The sequence below is a fragment of the Lithobates pipiens genome, unplaced genomic scaffold (genome assembly GCF_037356315.1).
Source record: "Lithobates pipiens isolate NorthernLeopardFrog02 unplaced genomic scaffold, aLitPip1_a1.2 Scaffold_18, whole genome shotgun sequence".
NCBI classification, from domain to species: Eukaryota; Metazoa; Chordata; class Amphibia; order Anura; family Ranidae; genus Lithobates; species Lithobates pipiens.
The window spans coordinates 581,921,319-581,942,230 of NW_027507758.1; the positions used below are offsets into that span (position 1 = coordinate 581,921,319).

A 20,912-nucleotide genomic window follows, 5' to 3' on the forward strand; every position below is an offset into this window, starting at 1 on the left:
AAAAGAGTGAAGTTTTCTGGATGGGTGAGGAGGGTGAAAGCTTCGAACTTCCGGATGCCCTCTCAGAGCCCCAGCAGTAAATTAAAGTGTTGGGCATCAAATTTGGTCCTGGTGACTATGGTCATCGAAATTGGGAAAGCAGGTTGGTGTGTGCCAATGCCAAAGTAGCAAGCTGGAAGAAATGGAAGCTTTCCTTGAGGGAGAGGGTTGACTTGATCAAAACGTACCTGGTCCCAATTTTTTTATATGTCAGCTTCGTCTGTATCTTGCCAGTATCTCTCTATACAAGGGTGTACAGCTGTTTTTTCCAACTGTTATGGGGAAGTAGGCTGAACCTGATCAAACGCTATGTAACTTACCTGTCTAGGCGGGAGGGTGGCCTAGGAATGGTCAACCCAATAGTTTTCTTTTCTCTGCTGTTTTTAAAGTACAATCTTGGTAACATGTTAGCAGAGAACCCGCCGGGATGGGTGGGTATTTTTCAATCTTGTTTTAGGCCTTTTCTGCAATGCTGGGAAGATGGCGGGCCAGTGAAAAGTCTGAGAGTCCGACATGGCAAGCTCCTGGCTTATGTTGCCCCGTGTCTGAAAATACTTCGGCAGTGGCAGGTGACAGTGGAGGATATCAAATCCCTCCCAAGGAAGCTTCTGGAGAAGAGGATTTTGTGCTCTGCTTTCAGTGTGTCACTGGCCTTAAGGGATTGCCCAGGCTCTGTAATGAGGGAGGGGTTGCGTTGAATTAATTTAGAAAGAATCCCCTTGAAGTTTAGGGATCAAGCCTGGCTCGCTTTCCATGGAAGGCTTTATGTGAGAGGGAACTTGAAGCATCGCCCTGTCGATGATCGGGATTGTCCTAGAGCGGAGTGTGCTGGTAAAGTGGAGTCTATGGACCACTTTTTGCTGCAGTGTCCCTTTTACATAGAGGTGTATAAAAAGGTGGGGAGGGCTCTAGGCATCCCCTTTTTCTATCGCATGAGTTAGCGGAGTGAGTGTATGGGGCATTCCCGACTCGCTGGGATTTTTATTTCGATACACTGTTTTTTGTTAGTATAGTTGTCCGTTACTTCACATGGAATACACGGTGCCAGATTACCCTGCGGAAGAAAGTCCTCTCTGTTGAAGTGGTGGTGCACGATATTTTGGGTGAGGTTGGGAAAATTCGGGGTCTTGAGAAGGGCAGGGAGACTCGGACAGTCTGGATAAGAGCGTGGAGGAATATCAGACCTGCCTTTGGTGAACTGCCCATCTCTGGGTGAGGAGCTCTTTTCTTTTTCTGTTTCTTTCACTCCCTTAGCTTTTGTTGGTTAGTATCTTCTTTTTGAAGAAGAGCTGCATGCATAATGGGTACGGGTTTGTTTCTTGACCTCACAAGTTTGATGTCTGGTGTAGTGGTGTGAATCTTAATAGGATTATCCTCAATAATGACATGTTCATGATGATTTATGTTTTTGCTGAAAGTCTTTTTTGTTTGAAAGCAGATTTGCTATATTTATTTCATTTATGTAAATATGTATATATTTATGTATATTTATATATATTGATTTTATGCTTATTGATTGCAAGACTTTTAATAAAGAAAAATTGGGAAGAATGTTCCTTACATTGGTGATCAGATGGAAGAATGTTCCTTACATTGGCGATCAGTTGGAAGAATGCTTCTTACATTGGTGGACAGTATGAACAATGCTCCTTACACTGGTGGTCAGTATGAACAATGCTCCTTACATTGGTGATCAGTGAGGAGAACGCTCCTTACATTGGTGATCAGTGAGGAGAACGCTCCTTACATTGGTGATCAGTGAGGAGAACGCTCCTTACATTGGTGATCAGTGAGGAGAACGCTCCTTACATTGGTGATCAGTAAGGAGAACACTGTTTCTTTTGGTGATCACTGATCAGTGAGGAGAACACTATATTTGTGGTCAGCAGGGAGAATGCCTCCCTTACATATACCTAAAAAGATCACTGCAACCAGTGGTAGAAAATCTTAGAGGCTGACACTGCTCATTGTTCAAGGAACCCCAAGCAGCCTCTGGAAAAGCCAGCTAGGGTTCAATGGAAGCCTGATTGAAAAAGGCTACTCTATAACCTCCCGCTGTTAGATGCCATCTGTAAGATGGCGCTCAGGGCCACTAACATTGGACATATGAAGTAAATGCATAAAACACCAGATTACAAAACCTAGCATGGTCAGGTACAGAAGTCATAGGTGACTCTGGGTAACGAACCCACCAGTACAGTAACAGCAACGGCAGCTGCTCTATAATGTCTCTGAATAAATCATGACTTAAATATTTCATTAGGCTCAATATTGAATTTCACAGAGTCAAACCAGAACACTGTTCTTCACCAAAGTCAGTCATGAATCCACTTGAACAATAAACCGCTGATTTCATGACTTTCCAGCTCTCTGAAACTCTGCATTTTATATGGTTATGAATGCGGGTCAATACTGAAAAATTAATGTAAACCGTAGCTGCCATTCCTTAGGAAGAAAAAAATAAAATAAAAGTCCAACTCCACGCCAAACTTTTATTTCTAATTTTGGAAAGAATGAGCAAAGTCCACTTACTTCCTGTGTGCTCAGTGGGAGAGGAAGTGAGCATAATTCTGTAATCAGGACACAGACAGAAATACAACTCTGTTTAGTCCAGTGAGTAAGAGCTAGAGCCATTGCCAGGCTTTTATTGGTCACCATGTTGGAGATATCTCCCCTTACTTCCTAACATGTCACAAGGACAGGGAATGATGGGAAGTCTCCAACACAGGGAGCACACATGCTAATAAAAAAAATCTGATCAAATGTAGAATGGTGTCCCATTCTATCCACTTTATCTTTACCTTACACAATTCAGACTTATAGTTAATAATGGCACAGCCTTTATTTTTCCATATGGGCCCACTTTATTTTTCCATATGGGCCCACTTTATTTTTCCATATGGGCCCACTTTAAAAACTGTCACTCCTTTTTCAGTACCTTCCACGTCCCAATTGATAGCAATTCTCTTAATCAACATTCTTGTTCTGGGTCAGTGACTCAAGAAGTATTAAATCCAATTAGATCAGCTGGAAAGCCAGGCAAACAGCATTTCCAAAGCAGAGGTCAGTAATGGCAGCTTTTATATTTCTGTCAACATATGCTTTTGTTTTACTCACCATTTCTGTTTTTCGTTTCCTGCCTGGTCGTCCCACTTTCTTTATGGCCCCCCCAACATCGTGCTTTTCCTCCTTGTTCTTCTGCTCCCTGGGCTCTTCTTCTCCCTGCTGAGAATCAAACAAAAACATGAAAGCCTCACAATACACAGGAGATTTGGACAAGAACGAGCCGTGGTTGCACATAATGCTGATATGGATTTGACTTTGCTGTGTAGGAATTATAGTGCTGGATATAGATGGTGGAGGTTACAGCGCTACTAAGTGCCAAACATCCCTGATATGTATAGAGAATACACAGCCCAGTGACCAGGTCTAAGGTAGAGAGTAATGACATACTGTATTACTGTATAAATAAAGATGTAGAGAGATAGCACAATACCATGACTTCATCTAATGTTGATGTGCAGCACATATGGTATTAAATAAAGCCCCATTACAGCATCTAACAGAGACATAGAGAAAATTTTGAAATTAACCACAACCCCCTGACCATATCTCATATAAAAACGTAGAGAACAAACAATTCCTCATGACTACATCTAATGTAGCTGTACAGAGCAAACACGCCATATGTCTAACCAAGATGTAAACAACAAATACAACCCTAGGACCATTGCTGATATAAAAATGTGGAGATCACGTAGAGAGCAATCATAGCCCACTGACCTCAACTAATGTAAATGTAGACAGCAAACACTGTCCCCTGGACATATCTAATGTACCGTATATAAAAATAAAACACTGGGACCACGTTTAAGAGCAAGCACAGCCCTATCACAATGCCTAATGTAGATGTAGAGAGTAGAGAGTGAGCATGCACATTTCCATCACCTTGTCTAATGTAGATGTAGAGAGCATAGAGTGATCAAAAAGAGTGGTCAAAAAGACCACAGATCACATATTTACACAGAAATGCAATAAAAAAATAAAAAAATGTTGCTTTAAGAGCTATGGGCGGAAGTTTTGATGTCGCTTTTGCCCTGCAATGATATGGAGACGGGTGGAGGCCATCTTCCCCTCACTTGTTTCCATGTCACACAAGGGAGAAGATCCGAACGCCTCTGCCGCTGCACCGGAGCACAGCGGGAGGGGGGCTCTCTCCCCGCCGATAAAAGTGATCTTGCGGTGAATCTGACGCAGGGACCACTTTTATCTTCAAGCGGACTGCCCGCTGAAGAAGAGGATACCGCGGTTATGGCAGCTAGGTGCTGCCATAACAACGATACTCCTCTTCAAAGTAACGACGGTGGGTGGAAGTGGTTAACAGGGCCGCATATATGTGGCCGCTTGGCGTTAAGACACACCCGCTGAGGCAGTTAATCACCTGCCCCTAGATCAGTGGTCATCAGCCCTGTCCTCAGGGCCCACTAGCAGGCCAGGTTTGCAAGATAACTGAAATGCATCACAGGTGATATTTGCTGCTCAGTGATTGCAGTATTCTAGTATGCATCTCCCCACGGTAATACATAAAACCTGGCCTGTTAGTGAGGACAGGGTTGATGACCACTGCCCTAGATTAAATAAGTATACAAACCCTGGCAATGAGGTGAGGGCAGGGGGTGCAAGAGTAGATTATCTAACCATCCTGGAGTTGACCTTTATTTGTCTGTCATCCACCAAACACTGAATTATAAAAGCATCCCGTGATGGGGCATGATTATGTTGCTACCCAGCGGCGGCCGATGCTGAATACACAAGCCAGGCCATGTTTTGATAAGGCCGCCCCTCAGATGATCTGCTTAATCCCCCCTTCATCTGCCCTTACATGTGTGATTGTGGTCTGAGCCTACTGTCCCTCAGCCAGAAAGAAACAAGGGAAGCGAGACCTGTCAGGCTCTGCTAGATCACCAAAGTTCCAAAATCAGACACATCAGTCCATCTCTATTGAGAAAAACTTTTGCATGAAATATTTACAGCTGCACATTGGGATAAGCAAATATTGTCTATTATGCATTTGTCATGTGTATTCTTCCTTGAATCTTGGTGTACTTTGTGTATTTCTTCCAGATCTGTGCAGCAATCCAGTGTGAGACTTTTCTTTTGTGTAAGAGTTTCCTGTAATAAAGACTGGTCACTGCTGCTCTCTCTCCTTCTGTAGGGTGACTGGTCTTGTCTCCGCCCCCTCCTGTAGTTTTCTGCAGGCAGCCTGTTGTGGGTGGAGCTTTCAGGGCCCCTTGCACAGGCTCCGCTTTCTGCACAGCAATACGATGATGTCATTGCTACGTTTAGGTAAAAAATTTAGATTAGAAGGGCATTTGATGCACACAAAGTGGATTTACAGTATACCCTTTGTGGCTATTGAGGAATATATTTACATGAAAGTGTGTCAGGAATTCACATCTAATGTTTAGAACCCCTATACATTTGTTTTTTTCTTTTTTTGTCTCAATTGAACATTTCCCCTTCAGCTCCTGTGTTGGAGGCACAATAGGAAATGAGAGGGAATCTCATTTTGTTAATGTTGTCACTAGAACAGGTGTCCCAATTGGAAGAATTCCCCTCTCCTCACAGGCTGTGACTGACAACAGCAGGAGCCAATGGCCCCCGCTGCTGCCTCCATGTTCAGTGAGGAGGGAGAAAAAGAGCCACTGCTGTCAGGCACGGCACTGGTTGGAGATTGGGCTCAGGTAAGTATTTAGGGATGGGGGAGATCTTGTGCTCAGGTTTTTTTTTACCCTAATGCAGAGAATGCATTAAAAGTGGTTCTGAAGCCTTTAAGTGGAAGAAAATCCTTCTATCGTTTTCAGCCAAGAAAGCTGCCATCTTGGCCTCTGTGTAATCTTCAACTGCCATGGTGCTACACATATGATCAGTTATGATTTGATTTGATTTGATATGGGATTTGTACTGCGCTCCGTTAGGAGCGTGTCTAGGCGCACAAGGACCCTAAAATCAAGTTGAGATTTCCAATAGAAACCATCAATTGGATGGTTTGACAGTTTGGTTGAGAGTGTAATCAATGTGACAGTTACATTCCTATTCCTGGCATATGCCAGGAATGTACCAGTTTTTTTTTAACTGTTAAATCGATAGGTTTACTTCTGCTTTAAGGTTTTTCACCTTAATGCACATGCATTAAAGTGGCGGTCCGCCAATTTATTTTATTTTTTTAAAGTCAGCAGCTACAAATACTGCAGCTGCCTGTCCAGGGTGCCCACGATGTCGGCACCAGAAGCCAATCTCTCCCTCGGCTCTTGGGTGCTGCCGCCGCCATCTTCGGTAGGGGAATCAGGAAGTCACAGTCTGGTTCCCTACTGCGCATGCGTGAGTCGCGCTGCGCAATCCGAATGGTCCCTGATTTCTCTGCGACCCGTGAATGTCCCAGCAGACAGTGCAGGGGGACGGGAAGAGGTGTGAGTCTACACCCAGAAGTGGGTGCAAATACCTGTCTTAGACAGGTTTCTGCACCCCACTCCCCCCTGAAAGGTGCCAAATGTGACACTGGAGGGGGGGAGTGTTCCGAAAAGCGGAAGTTCCATTTTTGTGTGGAACTCTGCTTTAACCACTTAAGCCCCGGACCAATTTGCAGCCAAAGGACCAGGCTCCTTTTTGCGATTCGCCACTGTGACGCTTTAACTGACAATTGCGCGGTCATGCAACATGGCTCCCAAACAAAATTGGCTTCCTTTTTTTTCCCACAAATAGAGCTTTCTTTTGGTGGTATTTGATCACCTCTGCGGTTTTTATTTTTTGCGCTATAAACAAAAATAAAGCGTCAATTTTGAAAAAAATGTAATATTTTTTTACTTTTTGCTATAATAAATATCCCCATAAAATATATATAAAAAATGTTTTTTCCTCAGTTTAGGCCGATACGTATTCTTCTTCATATTTTTGGTAAAAAAAACGCAATTAGTGATTATTGATTGGTTTGCGCAAAAGTTATAGTGTTTACAAAATATGGGATAGTTTTATAGCATTTTTATTAATATATATATTTTTTTTTTACTAGTAATGGCGGCAATCAGCAATTTTTTTATTGTGACTACTACATTATGGCGGACACATCGGACATTTTTGACACATTTTTGGGACCATTGTCATTTATACAGCAATCAGCGCTATCTAAATGCACTGATTCCTGTGTAAATGACACTGGCAGTGAAAGAGTTAACCACTAGGGGGTGAGGAGGGGTTATGTGTGACGTTGTGTTTTTTTTTTTATTGTAGGGGGGCGTGGCCTGGCATGTGACATCACTGATCGTCTTTCCCTATAACAGGGAAGAGACAATCGGTGACAGCCACAGTAGGAAGCACGGGGAGAGGTTTGTTTACACAGACCTCTCCTTGTTCTTCAGCTCTGTGACCCGATCGCGGGACACCAGCGGCGATCGGGTCCGCTGGTCCCGCGGCCACGGCCACGGTCACGGAGCTCAGGACCGGGTCGGGAGCTGAGCTCTATCTTAATAGACGCAGACAGGGTGGCTTGAGAGTGAGCACACATAGGTGCCCCCTTGGAAAGCACCTTTCCATGGGGGCACTTGCCAAACAGGAGGAGCATGGAGCACCGGCGGGAAAGCCCAGAAAAAGGGGGATTGGGGCTGCTCTGTGCAAAAGCATTACACAGAGCAGGTAAGTATAACATGTGTAGCACTAACCCCCGAAGGAGCTGCTGGTTTGATTGGGCTTACCATTACCTCCTCCTCAATCTGTGTCTAAGGGTTCCCGTGGTAGATGGCTCAGTAACTTGAAAGACTGACGACAGAATCCGTATAAAGGGATTTTTATTTGCAAAACGTAGACAGCGAACAGTCTCTTAAATTGGGATCAGAGGGTCAGGAAGAAAGCTCAGGTACTTTCAAGCCCCATACACACTATCAGATTTTCTGCTGATTTTTGTCTTCAGATTTACCAAAACCATGTAGTAGGGCCTGCCTGATTGCATACAAATTGAAACTCCTAAGGTTTGACCTCATATTATATGGTTTTGGTAAATCTGAAGGAAAAAAACAGCAGAAAATCTGAAAGTGTGTATGGGGCTTTACTGTCAAAGTCATTAAATGAAGGACTTGCTTACTTTGACTGCATCCAGAGAATAGCCATTGACAACTGGATGTTCACTCAGGTTGGACAGTCCCTCTCTCACAAGGTCTAGCAGCCAACAAGGTGTTTTACTCAGGAACAAGTCTCTGCCACAGACGTTGTTGTAGAACACATAGGAAACTAAGCTTGTAGAACACTCGAGTGATACCTGGATCTTTCAGCCAGCTTGGCGATATCCACGAGACCGGATTCACTTTGGTACTTCAGCCCCTCCAGGCTCTTACTAAGAAACCAACCCGTACGTGGTCTTCTTCTGAAGAGTCCTCCCCTGGAATGCTATGAAGCCAATGGGTCTCTCCCAAACCGGAGACGTCACCCAAACACCTCAGAATCCTCCTTTAGTTTCCTTGCCTCGGGCTAGCCAGCCCCGAGACAACAAGTCAGGTGGATCCGCACCCCAGGCCATAGCCTTCCTGGGGGCTGGTCAGAAGGACCAGGACCATGAAGTCAGCACATCCTTCTGGACCGGAACCCTGAACCACGTGACATCCGCATCTTAAGAACCCTCTCCCAGAAAGCACAGCAAGAGCGCCACTCCCACTGGGCGGGCTCCGAGAGAGAGTAATCTTAAAGCACCCAACCAGAATGTAGTGCCATGCCTGCCAGAAGAGACAGTGCCCCCTGTGGCCAGGCTGAACATCCCATAGTCCAGTCAGACTGATGCTGAGGTCCAAATTTAGACAATTTCACCCAAACCAAACTGCAGTTCAGGTGTAACCTTAAATTTATAAAAGCATAGTGCATGCTCTTCAGGAGCTGCCGGATACACATGTTATTTGATTAATTTTTTTAAACTAAGCTTTAATGTAAAAAATAAAATAAAAAAATAAATAAAAACATTCCACCTTTACAACCATTTAAACACAGTGAAAACGCATGTACTGCATTGGCGAGAGCAAGAGTCACCACTACTGTATATTATAAATGTAAGTCCTTGTACAGTATAAATGCTAACATATAAAGGGCATATTTGAATAAGATTCTCCCTGTATACATAGAGGCCCTCCCTCCTTCCTATAGACACATTTCCTCCCATTCGCCACCCCTCTCCGCTCTCTGTATCTGGCTTCCCATCAGACAAATCTCTACTGCAGCACAGAGTCAATCCAGGTAACAGAGCCCAGGGGAATCCAAAGGAAACCTCACATCCCCCCACCTCTCCCCAACCAATCCTCATCCCTTATCGTCTTACATCCGACAGCCAGTGCAGCGCTCATGTGTCACAGCGTCAGGCTGCAGCTGCTAAGCGCAGGAGGAGATGAGGACAAGGGAGAGCGATGAGAGAGAGAGAGAGAGGATAAGCATAGCCAGGTCAGAGCAGGGAAAAAAAACAAAAAGCTTACTTTCAAATGTATGCATGTGTGTATGTCAGGGGCAGCAGAGAAGAGGAGAGAGAGGGAGAATGAGAGAAAAAAGGTGGAAGAAGGGATAGAAGGAGAGAGAGAAGAAGAATGAGAGAGAAGGAGGGAGAGAAGGAGAGAGTGAGAAGGAGGGAGAGAGGATGAGAAAGAGAGATAGGAGGAGAGAGAGGGGAGGGAGAGGAGAGAGAGAGAGAATGAGAAGGAGAAGGTGGGAGAGAAGGAGAGTGAGAATGAGAAGGTGGGAGAGAAGGAGAGAGAGAAGAAGAAGGTGGGAGAGGAGAGTGAGAATGTGAAGGTGGGCGAGAAGGAGAGTGAGAATGAGAAGGTGGGAGAGAAGGAGAGTGAGAAGGAGAGAGAGAGAAGGAGGGAGAGAGGATGATAGAGATGAGGAGAGAGGGGGGGGGGGAGAGAGGAGAGAGAGAGAGAATGAGAAGGGAAGGGAGAGAGAGAGAGGATGAGAAGGAGAAGGTGGAAGAGAAGGAGAGAGAGAAGGTGGGAAAGAAGGAGAATGAGAAGGTGGGAGAGAAGAAGAAGATGGGAGAGAGGGAGAGAGAAAAGGTGGGAGAGAAGGAGAGGGAGAGAAGGAGGTGGGAGAGAAGGAGAGTGAGGAGAAGGTGGGAGAGAAGGAGAGAGAGAGAAGGAGAAGATGGGCGAGAAGGAGAGAGAGAATGAGAAGGTGGGAGAGAATGGGAAGGTGGGAGAGAAGGAGAGAGAGAGAGGAGAAGGTGGGAGAGAAGGAGAGAGAGAAGGAGAAGGTGGGAGAGAAGGAGAGAGAGAAGGAGAAGGTGGGAGAGAAGGAGAGAGAGAAGGAGAAGGTGGTAGAGAAGGAGAGAGAGAATGAAATTGTGGGAGAGAAGGAGAGAATGAAAAGGTAGGAGAGGGAGAGAAGGAGGAGGTGGGAGAGAAGGAGAAGATGGGAGAGAAGGAGGAGGTGGGAGAGAAGGAGAGGGAGAAGGAGGAGAAGGTGGGAGAGAAGGAGAGAGAGAGAGAGAGAGAGAGAATGAGAAGGTGGGAGAGAAGGAGAGAGAGAGAGAGAATGAGGAGGAGAAGGTGGGAGAGAATGAGAAGGAGAGAGAGAATGAGAAAGAGAGAAGGAGAGAGAGGGTGAAGAAGAGAGAGAAAGAGAGAGGAGAAGGGGACATAAGGAAAGGAGGAGAGAGAGAGAAGGCAGGAGAGAGAGAGAGAAAAGGAGAAGGGGAGAGAGAGAAGGGAGAATGGGAGAGAAAGAGAGGAGAAGGAGGGAGAGATAGAGAGGAGAGAGAGGGGGGAGAGGAGAGAGAGAGAAGGGGGGGAGAGAGAGAAGGTGAAAAGAGGAGAGAGAGAGAGAAGAAGAAGGTAGGAGAGAGGAGAAAAGAGAAGGATAGAGAGAAGTAGGAGGGAGAGAAGAGAAGAAGGGGAGACAGAGGAGAGAAATAAGGGAGAAGAGAGAGAGAAGGAGGAGGAGGAGAGAGGAGGAAGAGAGAGAAGGAGGGAGAGAGAAGGAGGGTGAGAGAAGGAGGAGAGAAAGAAGGAGCGAGAGGATGAGAAGGAGGAGAGAGGAGGAGGGAGAGAGAGAAGGAGAGGGGGAGAGGACAGAGGAGAGAGAAGAGGGGAGAAGGAGAGAGAGAGAAAAAAAAGGAGAGAGAGGATGAGAAGGAGGGGGAGAGAGAGAGAGAGAAAGTGGGAGAGAAGGATCTATCTTTCATGAAATCATTTCTTACTGTGTTTTTTTGCCTCCTTGTAGTGTCCTCTGTGGGCTCCTGAACCTCTCATTTTGCCCTCACTTCCATTTGTTTGGAACAAGCGTTGTACTTTGCTTGCAGTCATGTTACTGCTCTATGCACACTAAGAATAGGTTCACATCTGTGCATTTTTTTTTGTGCATTTGCAGATCTGCAGAAACGCACCACAATCCATCTAACATTATTTCCTGTGGGTGCTATTCACATCTATGCAGTTTCCCACAGCGCATTTTTAAAAAAGGTGAAGAGACTATTTTACATGCAGCACAGAGCGTTTTGGACTCCATAGACTTCAATGGAACTACATAAAAAAAATGCATGGTTGGTGCTCTTTTGGAAGGGTTTTGTGTTTAACAACCAGTCTCCTCCTCCTACAAAAAACCCCACAGAAGCATGAAAATGTATCAAAAATATGCCAAAAAAACACAGGAAACCCACACACTTAGATGTGAACCTAGCCTTAAAATCAAAGTAGAGGTACACGGAGAGGGGGGTTCTCATCTGGGGTTCAAAGATGAGCAAAAAGGTGGGGTACAGAGGTATACAAAGAGGGGGATTACCATTCGGGGCTCAAAAGGTGAGTAGAGTGGAGTTGGGGTGCAAATGTAAGCAGGTGTACGCTGTTTGGGGTGGACGTTCTCCTTACCTTCACAATACCCCGAGTGACCCCCCCCCCCCAACCTTCATAAGTTGTTAGATGAGTTTGGATCCTTGTCTGGCTACAAAGTCAATCCCGCTAAATCAACATGCCTCTTTGGGAGGTACAGCACCTCTCGGGCTCATTTTCCTATAAGTGGAAATCCTATGCCATTAAATATTTTGTCATTCACATTATGCCCCGATATAACACTAACTTTAAACCTCTTTTTGCATCTAGCAGTTCTCTTGTGACCAAGTGGAGACACTACCAGATCTCACGGTTAGGTCGTATAGCGGAGACACTACCAGATCTCATGGTTGGGTCGTATAGCGGAGACACTACCGGATCTCATGGTTGGGTCGTATAGCGGAGACACTACCGGATCTCATGGTTGGGTCGTATAGCGGAGACACTACCGGATCTCATGGTTGGGTCGTATAGCGGAGACACTACCGGATCTCATGGTTGGGTCGTATAGCGGAGACACTACCGGATCTCATGGTTGGGTCGTATAGCGGAGACACTACCGGATCTCATGGTTGGGTCGTATAGCGGAGACACTACCAGATCTCATGGTTGGGTCGTATAGCGGAGACACTACCAGATCTCATGGTTGGGTCGTATAGCGGAGACACTACCGGATCTCATGGTTGGGTCGTATAGTGGAGACACTACCGGATCTCATGGTTGGGTCATATAGCGGAGACTCTACAGGATCTCATGGTTGGGTCGTATAGCAGAGACACTACCGGATCTCATGGTTGGGTCATATAGCGGAGACACTACCGGATCTCAAGGTTGGGTCATATAGCGGAGACACTACCGGATCTCATGGTTGGGTCATATAGCGGAGACACTACCGGATCTCATGGTTGGGTCATATAGCGGAGACACTACCGGATCTCATGGTTGGGTCATATAGCGGAGACACTACCGGATCTCATGGTTGGGTCGTATAGCGGAGACACTACCGGATCTCATGGTTGGGTCATATAGCGGAGACACTACCGGATCTCATGATTGGGTCGTATAGCGGAGACACTACCGGATCTCATGGTTGGGTCGTATAGCGGAGACACTACCAGATCTCATGGTTGGGTCGTATAGCATTGATTAAAATGACGATTCTACCCAAGATTTTGTATTGTTTTCTGACTTTAGCAGTGCCTGTTCCTACGGCTCACCAAGAAACTCCAGATAGACCTAAACTTTGCATGGAATCACAAGCAACATAGGGTAGCTCGCTCGGTTCTTTTTGCCTCTCGGAATGAGGAGGGCCTGGCTTTCCCCAACCTCATATGCTACTCAACTGAGGGCAGTGGCTTCCTGGTGGCTTATAACCATTGGACTCAAATAGATAAACTCTGGGTAGCCCCGATCCACCCACATTATTTACTATGGAATGCTGATGCTAATATTCCTTCAGCCTCTCTCCTGCACACCATAGCCATATCCATACCTCCCAACTTTTTAAGATGGGAATGGGGGACACCTATCAGCAAAAGTATGCAGGCATAGGACACACTCCTTGCCACACCCCCTTAAGGAGAATTGTACAAAAAAACAAGATTGGTTAAACCCACAAGTGTTTTTTTTACCACTACTATGCCTTCATATTGGCTTTTGGATTTTACAAATGCAGCAATTTAGAAATCAGATGAAAGGTTTAGCAGGTGATGCTAAACTCCTTATAGGAATATATTACAATGTTTTATTTCTTTCTGCTTTACTTTAGCACCTGCTCCTCCTGATTTTTTAGTAACGCATGTATCATATGTTGGTTGAATTTGGCTCCAGCTATGGAGCCTCTATAGGATATTTGAAAATATTAATGTATGCACGATGAGACAGAATGTTCCTGGAATTTTGTAACACGTAATGTTTATTCTCCTTCTTTTCTATTTCTGTATTGGAAAAATATGAATCTAATAAAAATTGTCAATTATAAAATAAAAAAAATGTAAGCAGGTGGGGTGTAAATTGGAGCAGAGGGGCATTAAGAAGTAAGTAGAAAGGGGAGGAGGGGTTGGGGTGCGGAAGTGAACAGAGGAGGTTGGGGTGCAGAGGTGAGAAGGGGGGAATTAGGATGAAAAACTGAGCTGAGAGGGGATGAATAAGGATGCAAAGATTAGAAAAGGAGGAGGGGTCAATGTAAATACCACTGATACATTGTTGCTCAGTGTAATGTTTATCAGTTATGTTGATAGTGTAAATACCCCTGTTATGTTGGGAGTCAGTGTAAATCTTCCCATTACATTGGGGGTCAGTGTAAAATTCCCTCTTCTAGTGGTGGTCACTATAAATGTCCCCAGTGTAGATTTCTCCCTATATTGGTGGTCAGTGTAGAAATCCTGCCTTACATTGGTGTTTAGTAAAAAAAATCCAACTTTCTATAGGTAGTCAGTGTAGAATTCCCCTCTAGATTGGTGGCCAGTGTAAATTCAGAATTGCAATATATATATCTTTATATATATTGGTGGCTGATGTAGAAATCTTTCCTTACATTGGTGGTCAGTATAGAATCCCTACAGACATACGTGCCAAAGATTTCTAGATTTTTTTTCTACGTGATTAAGAATTTGCCGCAGTGTATTGTTTCCTAACTCATTTCATTACACACAATTTTTGCTAAATGTGTTTGCAGTGTAGTTTAGCACATATTTTGTGCAAGAACTGTTGGATTGCTGAACTTTAAAAAGATTGTACTTATTAAGGTTAGCCATACATGTGTAAATTTCCCTTGTTCAGCCCAGAATGAGAGAAATCACGGAATTCTTTGCCACCTCTGATCGCTACTGTATTCAGTCTGAGTATGAACAGTGACTGTATCTGATTAGATAATACATCTTATTAGATGCAGTCACTGTGTGATATGAGTCCATACAAAATGAATGGGCTCAAATCGCACTGCAAAGAATCGCAAGCTATGACAAGCCTGGGTTCACACAGGAGTGATGCGGGAAACCGCATGTGATTCAGACAGCAATCGCACTGCACTCCTGTTCAAATCGTGTGTGATTCTTTCCAGTGTGATTTGGACCCATTCATTTAGTATGGGCTCAAATCGCACCCTAAAGGTATCAGTATTGGCACGGATGCTGGTGTTTTTGGCCCATAATTTTTTCACCGAGCTCCATTGATTTTGAAGCCAGGTTTTGTTGAACCGGGTTGTGCTGACTGGGCCACGTATAGCTCAAATTTCACCCCATTCAGCAGGAATCATGTATGGCCAGTTTAAAAGTTGGAGATAGCCAAACAAATACATCATTAATTATTACTTTTCAGCAATATATTCTTATATTCCTATCCTTTTAATGATACATCTTTTTGTATACAAAATATTTTAAAATTCAATTGTTCAACAGTTGAATAAAATGCCTCTTGTAAGACCACTCCCTTTTAGAAAGAATGTCCCACCCCTGATTAGTACATTCTCCGCCTATAATGGCTTGCTGGATGTACAGCAAAAAAGGTGTCCTGGAAATTTTTTGAAAGGTTGGCCTACTATGTGTATGTATGAAAGTGATTTAGGGACCTTAGATTGTAGGTTTCTTGAGGGCAGGGACTGATGAAAATGTATAATACATATGTAAAGCGCTGTGGAAATTGATGGCGCTATATAAGTACCTGTGATAATAATAATAATGTCCTACAATCTCTAGTGTTCTGTAGGTGAAAGCTGCATAGTAATAAGATCTGACACACACACAAGCAGGCAGAGCAACAAAGAGAATGTGTTTTCATCACATTAGCACCCCCTTTGTGATGCAACACAGAGGAAATGGTGAGGCATGAATGGGACCTGTGGGACCTGGAACAAGACGTTGTCCCTTTAGCGAACATGAACAAGCATGGTGAATACATGGACAAAGGGGAATTGATTAGCCATGACATTACGAACTGTAGCAACATGTGAGTCCATTGTTACAAGGCAAGGCGAGGAAAACAAACAACACAAGGAATATACCTAAAGTAAAGCCCAGTAGTACACACATGCCAAGTGTCGGGGGACATCGCTTGACATTCGGCCAGTGTCTACTGCAGTTGGTCTGACGGCCAGCTTCTGACGAAGGGGCATGAGCTAAAGAGGTCTGCCAATTGGCTCCCAATCAGTGCTGACTGGAATGTTCTGCTGGGGGGTTGTTAGAACAGCAGGGGAGATCGCTGTACTAACATTGGATATTTAGTACATCGGCTCCTCCTGAGCTATAATTTTTCTTCATTGAGCCCTCCTGGGTTGATCGAAAAAAAAATTACTAGTGTGTATTAGGCTTAAAGTGGTTGTAAAAACTATTTGCATTATATGCATTAAGGTGAAAAACCTTCTGTGCTGCAGCTGCCTGGGACCCCCTTTTTGCTACTTGAGCCAATCCTTTCCAGCCATATTTCTTACCTGAGCAGGTCCTTTTCAGTGATGTGCACGAGTCCAGCACTCTCCAGCCGCTGTCTCCTTCCTCATTGGACAGATTGATAGCAACAGGAGCTGTTGGTTCCCACTGCTGTCAATCAAATCCTGTGACACAAGAGTGGAGGCCAGGGCAGCAGCGGCACTCGCAAGCAAGCCCCACACGGGTGTCCCCAGCGAAAGCGGCTCTCCGTGGGAGCACCCGATGAAGAGGAGGAGCCACGAGCACTGCCGGGGCACTCTAGAAGGAGGATTGGGCTGCTCTGTGCAATCCCCTTGCACAGAGCATATAAATATAAAAATGTAACCTTTACAATCACTTTAACACCTAGTTAAAACCACAAAACATTTAAATGTGTACAAATCCTTTAAATGTTTTCAGAAAAAGACTCATCCTTTGTAAAATGGGGTATATTAACAAGATGGTAGACCAGGAAAAATATTTGCTCCGACAGATAGATTTATCATTATCTGTGCACAGGGTCAATCAATGAAGCTCATTACATTGACAACTGGATTCAAATTTAATGCCACTTATATATCTATTTTCACTTATGTCTTATGATTGTTAATGCCTCCCATGATCATTACTCCATTACCTCTTGTCTTCTGATCACTGATTAACACCATAAAAGAAATAACTATTTTATTATCTCATAATCTTGATTAACTTATCCACAATATTAGGACTTTCAAGCGAGACATTACTACTGGGTTAAGAGGGCATCTTTCTTGGTTATGCCTTTGCCTATTTTCTGCAAAAAAATAAATCAAGAATAAATCAAATGTAACAGGAACATTAAAAACTAGCAATGCGAGTTCCTTAAACAGCTTAAAAGCAAGCATTAAAACAAGCTAAAATGTATCAGATACTCTTCTAATAAGCAGAATGTTTTTTTTTTTTTTTTTTCATGCACCTACTTTGTCTTCCTCGAACAAGCCCATCAGGCTCCAATCAATACAAACATCATACAACTGTTAAATACAGAGCAACTAACAATTACTCTAGCAGTGCTCTGCAACATTTGGAAGAGAAATGGTAATCAGCCTCCAACTCCCAGTGAAAGAAAATGGGATTAAAGAGGAAGTAAAGGCACTTTTTTTTTAAAATGCAACCTGCAAGGCAAAGGCATAATGAGCTAATATGCATAGCATACTAGCTCATTATGAATAACTTACCTGAGAACGAAGCCCCCGAAGCGGTCCTCCTCCTTTATCTTCACCGCTGCCATGTATCCCGGAGTGACTTCCGGGTCTCGCTGCTCCGGCGCTGTGATTCGCTGGAGCCGCGATGACGTCACTCCCGTGCATGCGCACAGGAGCCGATACGAGCGGCACATCACCGTGTTCTGCGGCGTGCTCAGTGCACCTGCGTGCCACTGTCTACGGTGCATGCGCCATAGACAACGGTGCCTGTCTTTTTGTAAATATCTCCTAAACTGTGTAGGTTTAGGAGATATTTCTTGGACCTAGAGGTAAACCTTAATCTAGGCTTACCTGTAGGTCAAAGTGGTTTGTAAGGGTTTACAACCACTTTAAATAGTCCACAAATATAATGTCCTCAACTGCTTTGTTAGCAGTCCATAAACAACTGCCTGACATTCACTTAAATAGTTGAAATCACCACCGTGCATTAGGTGAGCCACACTCCCCTCCTGATAGTTCACTAAACGCTACCTATTGCCCTCTCATTTTACAATGCTCAATTCTCCAATCACAGTGATGCCTTTATCTCTGGTTAGCGCTCCCCCCTGTAGTGGTCTTCACTTTTGAAAAAGAACCATTTCTAAACTTTCTAAAACAAACAAACACAGTGGCAGCAAGCCATGTGCTCCCATCTGTAGGCCAAAACATATCGATAGACAAAAAAAAAAAAAGGAAACCAATCAATGCACCTTGAAATAAAACTGAAAATATAAGTGTAGCACCCTCTAGTTAGATAGGTGCTAAAGTGAAGATTTTTCTGGAGCGTAGGAAAATTTAGGCAGGCCTAGCTGGTGGCTAGGCCTGTTTGTTTTCATTCTGGGCTGGAAGTGGCTCAAGGAGCCTTGACCTATCCCCAACTTGGCTAGGCAGGGGACAGGCCTCCTTAAATACCATGGGTCAGCCCAGCTGGGGAGGAGTTTCCAGGTTGAAGAGCTGAAGTGAGGGAGTGTGCAGGCTGTCGGCTCACGGGGAGCTCCCCAGTCTGGGGCATTGGCCCTGGGTTGGGGCTCAGGTGCATCCAGGAGGAGTGAGGACATTCTGGAAGGAGAGGCACATGAGAGAGCAAGGAGAGGACAGTGGGGGAGAACACTGCTAAGAGACTCCAGGGAGGACAACTGGTCGCAGCTGGGAGGGCTGGTGAGTGGAGCACAGTCGGGAGGGCTGGTGAGTGGAGCACAGTCGGGAGGGCTGGTGAGTGGAGCACAGTCGGGAGGGCTGGTGAGTGGAGCACAGTCGGGAGGGCTGGTGAGTGGAGCACAGTTGGAAGGACTGGGAGATTTCAGTTTGAGATGGGTGCAGAACCAGAAGAGTGGACTGTGGGAAGGGCAGTGGAAAGAGGTCATTGCAGCCAGGCTGGCTGCCAGGGCCTGAAGAGAGCTATCTGGGATTGGTAGCTGAATAGAGGATAGTTAACACCTGAACTATTTCTACACCACAGGGGCCAGAGGTCCCTGCCCACAAAAGGCAGTTCACTGAGGTCTGGCTGAGTTAGTGTCAGGCCTACTAAACATGTGGTGCTAGCTAGTCTGGAGGAGTAACGTTATGCGGAAAGTGAAGTGCTGGAGGAGTAATGGTCTGCAGCAAATGAAGTGCTGGAGAAGTGAAGTATAAGGGGTCTGAAGCAAGAGTTTGTGCTGAAGAGAAGATTGGAGTGTATATATTAGAGTATACATAGAAGTCCCAAGCAAGTTATGCTGAATATTCCTGGGCATTCCATAATCTCCCATTCCCATCCAAGTTTAATCCCCTCAATAAAAAACAAAACAAAAACAAAGCTTATGGACTGTTCTGTGTCTGAGAGATGGATGTCAGGCTGGGCAGGGTGACAGGTGAACCACAACATTCTGCAACCCCTGTGGGGGAATGGATACATTAAACTGACTAATGCCGTGTACACACGAGCGGATTGTATGGCGTACTTAGTCCGTCGAAACACATTTCAGCGGACAATCCGCTCGTGTGTGGGCTTCAGCAGACTTTTTCAGCGTGCAGTCCGGAGTACTAAGTATTTCGTTTTTTTCAAAATTCTGTCCATCATACTTTGGTTTCAGCGGACAATACGGTCGTCAGTATGCTAGTTCGACGGACTAAGAATGGCGCATGCCCAGAAAGGATTTACACGGCGGAAGGGTGCTTTGCTGTGTCTTGGACTTCCTATTTCTAGTCCCGTCGTACGTGCTGTACATGTCATCGCGCAAGCTTTCGACGGACTGTTTGGGTATCCGTGTGTGGTCAAGTCCGTTCAGTGGAAAGTACGACGGACTGTCCGTCGGATTGTATGACGAACTAAGTACGCCATACAATCCACTCGTGTGTACGCGGCATTAGAGTTATCATGAAATGAGCCCCTAGCCATTAACCTCACACTACTAATACATGACTCTTGGAGAGAACCAGTCACCAATGGAAAAATCCAGCCCAGACAGTTCATTCTCCCCGCTCAGTGCACTTGGCCAGGGGGGCACTGCCTAGGGTCGAGGAGGGAGTACAGTTCCAAGATCATTGTCTGATCCAATTCACTGAATGCTCTCTTATGTCTGCAGGCCCCTTCATACAGAAGTGAAATTGTAAGGGCTTCAACAGCTTGAGTCAGTAAAAAGAGCAGACCTCAGATCAGATGTTCAGAACCAGCTGAGCTCGGTATTGTGCCAGTGATAGCCAGCTAGAGACATCTATAGGCTGCTTGCTCATCTTATCTTCCCTAAAGGGAAAGTAGAACTACGGGAAATAGAAAATCAAACACACACACACACAAATAAACACACATTATATATATATTTTGAAAATCCCAGTAGATCAGCAGTTTTTGAATTACCCAGACCAGCCTATCTGGCACCAACAAGAATGCCACGGACAAAGTCACTTAAATTTCCTTTTATATAATATATGTGTGTGTGTGTGTGTATATATATATATATATATATACACACACACACACACATATATTATATAAAAGGAAATTTAAGTGACTTTGTCCGTGGCATTCTTGTTGGTGCCAGATAGGCTGGTCTGGGTAATTCAAAAACTGCTGATCTACTGGGATTTTCATGCACAACCATCTCTAGGATTTACAGAGAATGGTCCGAAAAAGAGAAAATATCCAGTGAGTGGCAGTTGTGTGGATGAAAATGCCTTGTTGATGTCAGAGGAGAATGGGCAGACTGGTTCAAGATGATAGAAAGGCAACAGTAACTCAAATAAGCACTCATTACAACCAAGGTATGCAGATTACCATCTCTGAACGCACAACACATCTAACCTTTAAGCAGATGGGCTACAGTAGCAGAAGACCACATTGGATGCCACTCCTGTCAGCTAAGAACAAGAAATTGAGGCTACAATTCACACAGGTTTACCAAAATTGGACAACAGAAGGTTGG

General features: G+C 44.7%; 1 protein-coding gene across 4 annotated transcripts in view; it reads right to left on the reverse strand.

The window, feature by feature from the left end:
- DNMT3A (DNA methyltransferase 3 alpha) overlaps positions 1–20,912 on the reverse strand; it is a 346,591-nt gene that overhangs the window by 227,084 nt on the left and 98,595 nt on the right. For all 4 annotated transcript variants that reach the window (XM_077489110.1, XM_077489109.1, XM_077489107.1 and 1 more), the window contains exon 3: positions 3,157–3,264. In XM_077489110.1, coding sequence (XP_077345236.1) covers positions 3,157–3,264 — 108 coding nt within the window. The remainder of the gene's footprint in view (positions 1–3,156; positions 3,265–20,912) is intronic.